We start from the raw sequence: 13,011 nt of genomic DNA, 5'->3' as shown, positions 1-13,011 counted from the left end.
CCTGTGATGGTTCCTGCTGAGGAGGCCACCAAACCCACACTGACATGCAGTGCCAGTAGCTGGTGCTGGCACAATGGGACTGTGTTGCTGTGCATCCACCACTGCAGCTCTTGACCCTTTGAAAGAGATCTTCCACCTTCCCTACTTAACAGCCTAACATGTAATATGTCCTTCATAAATCATTGTTAATTAAGATTTTCCGCTTATGATGTAAAACTTCTCTCAGATAATCTACACTAATATTAATTTACTGTTATATTTTCAGAAATAAGTAGAAACTTAAATCTTACCTTGAATTTATCAACTTCTGCCTTCGAACATGTTGCATGATAAGACAACACCTGCCCCAGAACAAAAGATAAAAAACATTTTCATACACTTGACGAGTAGAAATATCAGGGTGCTGTACTGCAGTCTAATCAATTATGTTTACAGCCAATTTAATTAGCATTTATGTGATAATTCAGTTCTGATTGACAGCACATAATAGCTAATTGCAGGTTATCAGGCAGACATTTGGCATTTATATTGCAGGGAATTTTATAGGGAATAACGGACAGTAAGTAATTTAATATTATAAGGATTCCTACATTATTCTCCTGGAGTTCTACAATCAAAAGAGAAAGAATTTAATGTTAAAATAACAGTAGATTTACAGACTTTTAATAATGCCTTCTGCTATACTGAAAAGCTTAATGCCTATACTAGTGGCACATCACTGCATCCAAATATCAGCACCTCTAGGTGCTATGTCTGACATTCTCTTCAATACCATTCTGGAGATGGCAGCATCAAATAAAATGCACAAAGTACTGTACACGTGCTCTTATTACCTACTAGTATGCATCCATTTATATGTAGTACATTCTATCCTTATGGGATGATACAAACATTGAACAAGCACTGCAAAAGGTGCAAGAGCCATCCTGTGTTCTGGACCCACCGCGATCTCTGTGTATGGGACAAGCTGCTGGTCCATGAGGGAGCTCCCAGAGCCAGAGCACTCCCAGCAAGGACAGGTCCTCCTCCCCACACTGCAACACCCAACCTGCTGATGCGCTGTGAGCTTTCATACATGCTTCTCATTTTGAAATAATTTTCATCTATGAATGTCTCTGTTATTCATACAAATACCTAAACTGTATCTCATATGGCTTTGACTTGCAATACCTTGTGGCAGTAAGTCCCAAGATATATTTACTCTTATCAGTTTTGGAGATGCCACCTTTTACAGAAATTCATTCCTGCACTATAAAAGAATAAATAACAAACATAAACTCATTTATTCTGTACCCCATTTTACTTTGTATAATTATAACATCACGTCCTTTCTCGAATAGTATCTGTTTTTCTGTCCAACCATATTGCAACTTCTCTCAGAAATTGGTAAGATTAGTCAAACTACACCCTCTGCTATGACAGATGACACTTAGTACCAAAATTCTCATCAAGCTTCTCCTTGATCTGTGTTCAATATATCCCTCTAGATTTTTACAGTCTTCCCTAGTATTTGTTATTCTAATCTTTTAATCATTTGGATATGTTGTTTCCTTAATATAAAAGAAGTATTTAGCCTGGCTTTGAACCTTTCCTATAATTTATTTATGTTTTTCTCTTCTATTTATTAGTCAATCTTATCAGAATACTATATGAAAACCTGTATCAGTATATCTGGATAAGAATCTTATTATGATATATAAAAAGGTGATTTATTTAACATCTGATATCAATGTAATTTTCAAGTGCCTTTCATTGCCATTATAACTAAATATATAATACCAATGAAGTAATCTATTAGTGAAAATTGAATCCACAGTCCTTCATCTTATGCCATTCTACTGATCAGTACTTTACTCCTGCATTTTCCATCACTTTATGCAAATATTATCAAGAGCTGTTGCCCATTTATAGAAATAATTACTCTTCATTGAAGAATAGTGACTATTTCTCAAATCTATACTCTACATGTAATATATGGTTATTAGTCTTTTTTTAGATCAAAGAAAAAAGCTGTATTTTAAACAAAAAATTCTCAATTTTCTTTTATTTCAGTAGCAAATAAACTTCTATATGAAGTTTCATCCATGTGTATCTGTGTGTGACATCCAGCACTGCTTGTTTTTCTTGCCAGCAGGAGCATTCATTCTAAGGTGTCACATTGCACAAATATCTCAGACATACGAGGAACTTGCACTTATTCATGGCTACGACATGTAAAGTATAAGGGATCTTGCAGGAGGCCTGAAAAGGTAAGCTTTTAACTTTTCCTCCTAAATGGATAGATATATACAAATAATAAAAGAAATCTGCTTGTGCTTAGAATTTCTAACACCAACTGTCTTACCGACTTTGGAAAGCCTTAATATGCCTGTGTGCATCACAGGACAGAACCCCACTATGCAGATTAACATCTCCAACCCTAATGCAAAGAAAAAAAAAAAAGCTCCCTTATAGCAATACAGTTGGGTTTGATTTTTGTTTTAATGGAAAGAATTTCATATCTCGTTCAGGCCAATGTTATTTTTGTGGTCCTTATTGTAATGGTGAGTACTGGATAAACTCAAAGGAGTTACACAGGTGAAAGGTGCACACATCAGGGATAACTAGATCATTTTCTTCTCTTACCACACGTGAAATTTAAAACAATACCGATATCTTAGTGATGTTACCCTTTTCATCAGAGCAATGTTTTAAGATTAATCAGTCTTGCATAATGCTTTTTGAAAGATCTGAAATTTTATTCAAACTGCTCATAATTATTACTGTAGTAGGAATAATGTAAATTTATAAAGCTACCCTCAAAACTCCAGGCTTTTTTCTCACTGAGATTATCTTTAATATGATAATGTTTAAAATCTCCAGATAAATAACAGATGGCAGTGCTATATTGTTGAATCTGGTTGGAGAAGTTTAAATTAATTGTAGGTTTTTTAGTATAGTGGGCTCTTTTACATGTGACACTTAGGAGAAAGAAAAGGTTTCATGAAAATGTACACATACGTCAAGAGCCACAGACTGTTTTGCCCAGGATTTCTTCACTTGGTCATACATAATTGTGTTGTTGATACCCAGGCCACAAAAAATAACAAAAGCCTAAAATTTAAAAGAGAAAAAAGAAAGTCAAATATGAATCAATCATAATACAAGCACTAAGATGAATACTGGCTTAATCATTAAAAGAAATTGCATGGAAATATTAGGAATAATCACGTTTAAACAGGTTATCTTAGGAATGCAGGTGAGTCACTGGCCTCCAGATGAGACATTAGAGGCCAGAAACTTGTTTTAATTAGGATGCCACCTTCTAAGTGAGGATTTCTGAGAATTAATGTCAAACCACCAATATGGACAAGATATTCTCGCCCCCTCCCTGGAGTGGACTGAAGTGGACTGAAGCAGATTACTCACAAATACCAAATCCTACTGAAAAAGTATGTTAATGCTGAACTGAATGCCTCTTACTTCAAACAGTCGCTGGTCAGCATCGTCAAAGGATTTCCCATCAAGCCTGTTCAACACTTGAGCTACCCCTTTAGAAAGAGTTAATATGAATTATAATCTTCATTCATTAATTCACAATGCAGAATGCTTTATTCATTGATAAAATGTGTGTATTTCAAACTGAAAAGGAAAATGCAAATATTTATTCTGAAAATCACTAAACAGACAGACGTGCAATAGTTTGATTGTTTTGATACCAGTACTTTCAGCTGTTATTCCTTCCTCTCTAAGTATAATACTGCAAATCTAAAAGTTAGTCACAATGCCTTCACAAAAGGTTAAAGATCTATTCGAGAAAGAACTTGATCACTTTGCTAACAGCAATCATATAAGTTGTCCTAAAAATTTGGAGTTACCAATATAACTTGCTGAATCAGTACCTTCATTCCTAAACTCTTAGTTGGTTCAGCATCATTTGGGTATATAAACCCTTTTTCACTCATGGCTGGCTCATTAATTGACTGAACCAATGAAAAAATGCATTTTCTGAACTAATACTGCTTGCTACTGCAACAAACATTTCTATTTCATTTAGCTACAATAAGCCCTTAGAAAAACACTGTAAGAGTAATCAGCTGTCAACAGTTCAGATTATTTCTGCTTCTTGAAGATAATGCGCACTTCACAACAAACAACAAGATGTATTTTTAAAAGACTCAATTCCCACATCATCTCTGCTAAAGAAGCTCAAAGATCCTGCATAACACCAGTGCCTTCAGCAATGCACTACTGATCTCAGCTCTCCCTGACAGCCACAAGGCACAGGGATCTAACTCTTATCCTGACAGTATAAATTGCTATTGCTTTGACGTCAGTTCTGTGGAAAGTTAGCAGAGGAATCTGGCACTGTTATTTCCAAATGCTCCTTTATGTGCCAAAAGCAGGTAATACAGGGCCAATTCCTGGGGTAGCATAGCTGCAAAGCATCCTATCAAAGATCCCATAGAACTCTGTCACATCCTAATCCAGCAACCACCACTGCAACAGGCAACTCCAACCGCCGCTACAGCCCCTCCAGCAAGTCTTCCCCCACTGTGTCTATAATTTATCATCAGAGGAAAATGACCACTTTGCTTGACTGCAGAAACAGTTGCCCATGTACTAAAGAGGGAGACCCAAGAAAAACTTGAATGCATATAAAACATTTTTCACTAATATGGTTAAAATTTCTGTTTTCATCTCATTAAAGTTCAACACAATATAAAACTTAACAATGACACAACTGGAAAGCTGAAAAGTCCATACAGTATCCAAGTCAAAACATCCCTTCTTGGATACTTAGCATGCATCCTAGGTACCGTAACTTCTTAACAATATTCAGCTGGGAAAAAGAAGAAAAAGGAACATAGAATTAAAAAGACAGAACTAAATTTACATTAGCACAAAATTTATGCAGCCATGAGGAAAGTCTTACCAATTATTTGGTGGGTGCTGTTCCATATAGGAACACATAGAACAGATCTTATGTGAAAGCCAGAAATCTGGTCAGCCTAAAATGGAGAAATGAGAGCTTCCATTAGTGGTGCTATTTGCAGCCTTATAAGTCATAGTAATAGAAATGTCAAGGAGTAAGTTTACATTTATAAATGTCATTTCATATGAATCAGCTCTCAGAAACAATTTTGCTGAAACTTCATTCACAGTGACCAAAAGCCATAAGGATTATGGCATAAGGAAAATTGCCAAAGAAAATACAAACATTGGCTTCTTTGCCACATAAAGCTTATACTATTTGACTCTGATTTGGCACTAAAGACAAATTACAATTAAGGCAATGTCCAGACAAATTCTGGATTACTTACACTGGCGGATTAGTAGAGATAACTTTCACTGAACAAGTTTGCCTTAGAAATACTCTTCCCAATTGTCAAACTGAAATTGGACTTACCAAGGCAGTTCTAAAAGGAGGCTTACAGGAAATACACATTTTCAGAAGGAAGGTGAGAGTAAGTAGGGAATTGTGCAGAAGTGCAATTTAGTAAGAAATGGAAGGATGGAGCCAAACCCTAGATTTGAGATAGTTTTGTTCTGATGATAATTTACTGCCTCGTTTATTGTGTTCTATCTAATATAGTATACAACTTCACAATTTAAGTGTCAACTGATTCTCTCTTTTCTACAGCTAATAAGCTTTATTCTTTAGTGTCACTGCTGAAAAATCTGATGAAAAGAAAACATTTTCTCAGAAGAGATTAGAATAAGAGAGTGGTATGAGTCCACTCACAGATCAGATGTTCTCTTACTAAAACTGCCACTGCTAGAGGCAGTCTGTAATAGAAGAAAACTAAAAGACCAGCAATAATTCATATATGGGAAGCAGGATGGCATCACTGTGATCTCCCAGCTAGCAAAAGATGCAACTGAGGTTTTAATTAGATTATTGCCTATTTATACATACTCAGAACTCATCACTGAAATCAGTGTGGAGTGCCACCTAAAATCCAGGGGAGTGGGGGAATAACTGATTCAGACGTATGTCTTAAAATGAACTGCAAAATACTTTCGCATTAAATTCTTGGTGAATGAGTTGAAAATTGAGCATTAACATTTCCAAATGAGAAGTAGTGTTCTGAGAAGAAAGTAAGAGATGATTTTCAATGGCAGAGAACAGAATATCTGTTCATAACTACAAATGTATGTTTGATTCTATCTAAGTAATAAGGGATACTATGTTCCTCTTACTACTCTTGACTGAAAAAACAACTGACTAGAAAATCTGAATTTAAGAATTAAATTTTCATAGAAACCCATCAAAAGAAAATAATTATTGCCCTTTGTACCATTTTCACTATCTAAATTGGGCAGTGCCTCCAACTTCTAAAGGACTAACTGGGAAACAAAGAAGAGACAGCTGAATTATTCAGGACATTATATAATACAAGTACAATTGCAAACATCAAGGACTGGCATGCTTTATGTTAGCATATCTAAACACCCCAGGCATTATCTGTACTGCTTGCAATTCCGAACAGATCAGCATCAATGCAGTTTTCTTTTATACTTTTACAGCGGGCCCCTTTTATTTTTCTTGTTTCGAAAAATTCTCCTGATTTGAGAGATAATCCCTTTAATGACACATGGAATAAAACTGGAACCAAGCAAACTCTCAGCATGAAACACTTCCAAGCACACTTACTGTAGTGAATATATTTTAGGAAGCTTTCTGACCAAGGCTGTCCTCTGATTAATGTGCTGCCCAACTGCTGGCCAAGTCCTCCATAGTAATGCTGGATTAGAATTCAGTGAAGATTTTGTCCTTCTATATGCCTCTACCATTTATTTAGATGTTAAGTATACTTACATTTTTATCTGCAGCTACAGCTTTCTAACTGAGGCTGGAATGAATACCTTAAGATACACAAACAACTTACATTGGGAGTAATATGTATCTTGAAAAATCACCCAATCCAGTGTGTATTTGAGCAAATTAAATGGTTGGTTGGCTAAATTAGATCACAAACAACATTTGTCTCTCTGGATGCCAGCTCTGTTTACACTCCGTGTGTGTACAGCCCCAGTCACCCCAACAGCTAACAACACTGGTGCTGCTAACACTGAACACCAACAAATTTTCAGCAATAAAAATCACTTTGCATAAATATCAAGGCAATTGGTAGAGGAAGTTATCACTTATAAATAGGAAAAACAAAAAGAATCATGGGCAAAGTAACTGCTTAAAGTCATACACTAATTCAGTGATCTGTGTTTACTGTATAAAGCCATATCAACAACAGACGACCAGAAGGACAACTTACTAGAGAGAAAAGATAATTCAAAATAAATATTCACGTTTCACAGCCACTTGGATATAACGTTAAAATTTTGATATTAGTTGCAGTGCCCAAAAGTAATAAATAATTACATTTGTAAAAATCTCTCACCTCAGCATCAAAGCGAGGATCCTGATAGGCATCACTGATGTTCACTGGGAGACCTGTGGAAGCGACGAGTTCAGCAATGCTGTTATTTATTAGCCAGTCAGAATAAGATGATTTTTCCATGCTGTCTTTGAAACTATCAAAATGCAGGGCAAGGGAAGAAAAGAATACAGTCAACGTTAATTGAAAGTCTAGCATGTCTTACATGCCCATTAATAGAAACAGAAGAACCATTCACAATTATTAATGGTTAGCAAAAATTAACTGTAGAAAAAGAATTTGGTATTATTGAAACAGTACCTCAAAAATTCTCTCTTTTACATAACTCTTTCTATTGAAAATAGCACTGGTGTCTCAAGTAAATCAAATATTTGATAAATTTTACCTATGAATCAACAGTGGGTTATGTTGTAAGTTTCTGTATGATACAGGCCTGCTCATGAAAAGTAACCAGATCTAAATCATATTTTCTGTAGAGCTACCTGAAAATATATACTTTTAAGATTTTTTAAATTAATCTAATAATCTGGGATATTTTCAATTCTTATTTTCAACAATTTTCCTGTCAAAATGACTTTTTTTTCATTTTGGCATCTGGCATCTGAAATGCCAGATCTGAATGGCTGAAGAAGGGATCATTAAATAAGTCTTAAGTCAATACCGCAAGCATATTACAGCAGGTGGATCCAAGTAGTCACACAAAACATGAAGGTTTCCTTTTCTTTTTACCTGGTTGAGCTTCTTCCACAATTATTGAGGGGCTAGAGAGCTCTCTCTAAATGAGCATAAGACACTAGAATTATGGGCTCAACTCACCACACTCTGCCACAGCTTCTCCAGAAAACTCAGTGTCTACACAGACCTTAAAGTCCTCACCTCATACCTCACCAAATCAGCAGGAAAGTTCTCATTGACTTATTTCAGGCAGGTTCTTGACATTGGCAAAGTCTGGCTACTCATGTGTGAATAAAAAAAAATGCCTGTTGTCTTAGTTTTGAGAAGAAAGCTGATAAGTTTTCAACACATGAGAAACATTACTTAGAAAAAAGTTATTAAGAAGCTATGGAGAAGACTACAATAGCTTGAAGCTTTGCAGTAATGCTCGTGAATGAAAGCAGGCTGCACAGTAGAATCCTTGAAAGACTCAATCAAAGGGAAAGGATTGATTTTTGTTGCCTGCATTGATTTTCTGGAGACTAATTCAACTACGCCACTCATCTGAAAGAAAACTTAATATTCTTAAAAGACTATAAATAAAAATAATAATGATTCACAGAAATCTAAAGGAATCAACTTTCATTTGGGATAAGAATTTTGAGTGATTGTAATAAATGTTATGTGTATACTTTGACAGAGACCTTTACCTAAATATAATGGGTTTTGAGCTAAGTAAAAAAATCACATTTATAATTTAAAATTTAATTCATAATTTAATTTATTTCAAATACTTCAGAATCAAAAAGTCTTTAAGGATAAGGATCTAATTTCAAATGCATAGTTCCCAGTTCATAACTTATCTGAATGCTATTACCATGCGTATATAAGACACATAAATCAAGACTGCATTATGGGTGTCAAGCATTTTAAGCAGCAAATGAATTCAAGTAAAAGAAACAAGATAAAATTCATGAAGAAGTTTTAAGAGTAGGTTCTGTAACGTTCCTAACAAGTACTCTACACCCATACTCTAGAAGACAGGTGCGTCATCCCAGAGACAGTGGTGGTAGAATAGTTGAGCGATTTCAGCACTTCCTCTATACCAGCCCCAGTGGGAAGAGCACAGATATTTTTGCCCACACAACTCATACTCTGGCCCAGGCAGGTGACCTGTCCACTGCAATTGGTACTCAGGTTAGAGAACTGTCATCTCAGCTACCTGCTAAAGTGTAACCTCATCTGCCAAAACCACTGCTTCTGTGCAGGAAAGACACAGTCCGCACATTCCATCAGGCTCGTCTTCTTCTAGATCATATCTGAACTGAGCCCTCAAGGATTCTGAGATTTATGTAATATTTTTTTTCAAAGGGAGAGAAAATTTAGGGGACTTGGAAAACTTGTACTTCAAGAACAAAATCACTGGCAAAAACAAGAGCATCAGTGTGCCAGTATGAATAATAAACAAACTTGATCATGGTGTGTGATGAAAAATTGCAAACTGAACAGATAAATGCAAGTGTGGCCTTGCAAGGTATTTCTTTACAACCAACAGCAAAGAAAATAGATATGAGTATTTATTATGATATTTAGGGATTAAACAGGTGAGCTGCTATCAGGCAGATAAAAGGAGGGCAAAAGAAAAGCCAACTTCTAAAACTGTGTGAGAAAGTATATTATGGCATGAAAGTCATATTGTCTTAGGCATGAAAGTCATATTGTCTTAGAAGATTCTTTCTCATTTAGATAAAACTTATAACGAGAACTGTTCCCAGCCAAAAATCTCTTTGGATTTCAACTAAAATTTCAAAGAAATAATATTTTTCTTAACTGCTGTAATGATGAAGAAACTCGTCTTGCCGTTTTTTTCCCACATGAAAAGTCTCATGACTTTACATCAGTTACAGCTGCAGAATGTAGAATGAAAAGGGCAAAACTCACTAGAAAAATGTTCAAATGTCAAGGGCTCGCGGCATTGTTCTGTATCCTAAATAACCTTTCTTTTTCCACAATAGTGCCAATAACTCAAGCTGTGCCTGTGCTAGATCCAAATTTGCCATCATATCTGCCAGTCTAACCTTGGTCTTTGTAAAACCAACTTCACTCCCCACAGGAAAAAAAAAACCAAAGAAAAAGCAATACATCTTTATATTAAAATACACAGAAACATACCTTTATGAATCATATAAAGACTAGCTAGCAGGTGCATGTGTTTATTCATGTCTTGGACTAAAGTTAAAATAATCTTGACTTGACTACATGCAGAGCAGGCTACTACAAACTGCTTTGTGGCAACATGCTAATATAACTATGGTAACAAGAAATAAACCAGCTTGGTTATCTTGACACCACTCTACATTGTTTTGACTAATCTGGCTACAGATCAAGTTTGACAAAAACAGGAATAACAACCACATCCCTTGATTCATACTCCTGTCCCCAAATAAAAGAAATGTATTTTCACCCCCTAGGAAAGACCAACTGTTACTCTGAAACTCTTTGTCAAAAGCAGTAACTTGTGAATCCCAGATGAATCAACAGATTATTTATTCATATTCAAATCTTCCTATTTTTTTATTGCTTGTTTTCCATTTGCTTCACCATTCCCATACCAGGACATGGAAGAGAGATAGCTTCTACCCATATTTCTGTGTGGCCCTGGACTCTGCTGTCAGCTTGCATGTCTTAGAAATTTTCTAACACTACCCATTTTTCTAATGCTGCAAAATCAATCCATGAAAAGGTTTATCATCATGACAGTCATTTGATATGGAAAATTCTCCTTTGGAATCAGCATGAATTAATTTGCATAAAACCTGTATGATAAACACTGAGCCCTGAAAGATGGAAGAAATGTTCTCACGATAGCCCTGAATCTTTATCTCCTCATTTGGTACACAGGACATTTTATGTGAACTGCTACCAGTGGTGTAACCTGGTAGGGATTGATATAATAACCCCACATAAACAAAAAGCTTTTACTACTTTAAATTTGCCCTTTATAAATGTTTAAATACAGATCCTACCAAGCAAAACATATACTTCTGTTTTGACTGAACATTTAAACAAGATTTAGTCACAGGAACACAGCTTCTAGGAAATACATGTGCTCTGAGGTTTCTAGGCTTTCCAATTTGACAAGAGCAGAAATAAAATTTTTCTGGAAACCTCTCAACACAACTGTACAGTGGCATTTTGTAAGAGATAACAATCTAAAATAATTTTGTAATTTTTACCTGCATGTTATCAATGAGCAAATACAAAAAGTCAGTTTTTTCCTGGCTTCTTACCTGAGACACTGATACAATATTAGTGCATATATACACACACCAACATACATATATAAGAAAACATAGGCATGTACATTTATTCTAGCAAGTCTTCAATAGAAGCAAGCAGGAGACTTGTCTGCGTAAAAAACGTAGGCTCACACTCTTCGGTCAAACCTACACAAAGCTCCATAAGAAAATAAAATCTTGACCAAGCAAACTTTAAAACTATGTGGAAAATGAAGTTATTTATAACCACAGAAGACATGAGCACTAACCTGTTGTCAGTATCAGCACTGCATTTTGGAGATAACAACTCAAAGGATTTTGTAAATTTCACCACCTGTCACAAAAGAAGTAACTTAAAATTGTTATTAGATGAATAAACATCTAAGAAAAGAGTAACGTAAGGTTCCTCTATTTAAACTGTATTTTTATCCAATGGTCTTAGGATAAAAATACAAATCTGTATTCTTTCAACAGAGAATTCATGTTCAAAATACACACTGTGCACAGTTCCCTAAAAAACAATATCAAATCAAATTATATCATTAGATTCCTTCCGAAAACTATTTCCACAAGAGTATATGCTTCCCATTTAAAGGCTTTCAGAACATGAATTATGGAGCTTTACCCAAACTTCTTTTTTTAAATCCAGGAAAATAAACAGAAAGGCTGCTTTGCATTACTAACTGCAACCAATCACACTTGAACATACGTGTCAGGAGCACATAAGTGAAACATCTTAAGAGTGGCTAAAAGTGACACAGAACAGAGGCCACATTTTTGGATGTGTCCCCATCTTCAGTTCTGAATCATAAAAGCTTTCTGCATAATGGGCAAATAACAGTATTTTAGACAAGGTTAGACACTGAGTTACTCTAAAGAGATCTATTTTGATATATATGTTAGCCCTCCAAAACAGGGGAAAGTCAGGAAAACAACTGTTTTGCCACTTGTAAAAATTACCAAGTGGGTGGCAAGATGCTATTCTCCTACTCCAAGTTAACCTAAGATTTATGACCATTTAGAAAAAGTTTAGGCTTTTTGTCCATATTTCACAACTTAGTCTAGAGGAATAAGAACTCATTGCTTGTGGTTTGGCAAAAACCCCTCCAAGCTCAAAGGCAGAAATAGTACCAAGAGCAGAAAAATGAATTGCCAACCACAACTTGCTAACACAATGGACTTTTCTGTGAAAAACAAAAATCATATTATAAACACATTTCATAAGAATGTAGTAGAATTGTATCTTGTAACAGTAAAATTGGGGAGGGGGAGTGGTATTGGAATCTAGAAAGAGAAAATAAACTAGAAACATAAAATTCTATAGTAGAGAACATATAAATGAAATAAAAACCTCGATCTTGCTTTTAGGAAAGCTGGTATAATTTAGGGCATACTCCACTTAAAGTTCTAAATTTTTATTAACTTAATGAAATGTGAATCATATCTTTCCTCCAAGGAAAAGAATGGGGATTTTTTCTGCCATACAAACAAATGTAAGATTCTGTCTCTGACTTGTCAGTCCCAGCAACAAATAGTTAAGTGCAGAATCAGTGAATACAAAATAATACTTGGGTAGAAAAAAAAAAAAAGATATTACAAACAATATTTTATCCTTCAACTACTCCTCAAATCAGTAGAAAGGAGGGCAGCTTATATTGAATAGTCTGAAAACACTGGAGGGAGCTACCAATATAAAGGCG

At 35.3% G+C, this 13,011-nt stretch overlaps 1 protein-coding gene and 1 long non-coding RNA gene across 5 annotated transcripts in view; one reads left to right on the top strand and one right to left on the bottom strand.

Annotated features, from left to right (window-relative positions):
* Nucleotides 1–13,011, bottom strand: part of PDE11A (phosphodiesterase 11A) — a 115,435-nt gene that overhangs the window by 54,030 nt on the left and 48,394 nt on the right. For all 3 annotated transcript variants that reach the window (XM_032113902.1, XM_032113903.1, XM_032113904.1), the window contains 6 exons: nt 11,581–11,645; nt 7,383–7,515; nt 4,916–4,991; nt 3,463–3,530; nt 3,001–3,093; nt 291–341 (listed from right to left, as the gene is read on the bottom strand). In XM_032113902.1, the coding sequence (XP_031969793.1) occupies nt 291–341; nt 3,001–3,093; nt 3,463–3,530; nt 4,916–4,991; nt 7,383–7,515; nt 11,581–11,645 (486 nt within the window). The remainder of the gene's footprint in view (nt 1–290; nt 342–3,000; nt 3,094–3,462; nt 3,531–4,915; nt 4,992–7,382; nt 7,516–11,580; nt 11,646–13,011) is intronic.
* The window catches only part of LOC116446310, a 108,142-nt gene that overhangs the window by 49,075 nt on the left and 46,056 nt on the right, over nt 1–13,011 (top strand). For both annotated transcript variants that reach the window (XR_004241131.1, XR_004241130.1), the window contains exon 2: nt 2,132–2,249. This is a non-coding gene — a long non-coding RNA (uncharacterized LOC116446310). The remainder of the gene's footprint in view (nt 1–2,131; nt 2,250–13,011) is intronic.

This window comes from Corvus moneduloides, chromosome 7, assembly GCF_009650955.1.
Source record: "Corvus moneduloides isolate bCorMon1 chromosome 7, bCorMon1.pri, whole genome shotgun sequence".
NCBI classification, from domain to species: domain Eukaryota; kingdom Metazoa; phylum Chordata; class Aves; order Passeriformes; family Corvidae; genus Corvus; species Corvus moneduloides.
The sequence above is the reverse complement of the archived record's forward strand: the minus strand, read 5'-3'. Positions and strand labels throughout refer to the sequence as shown.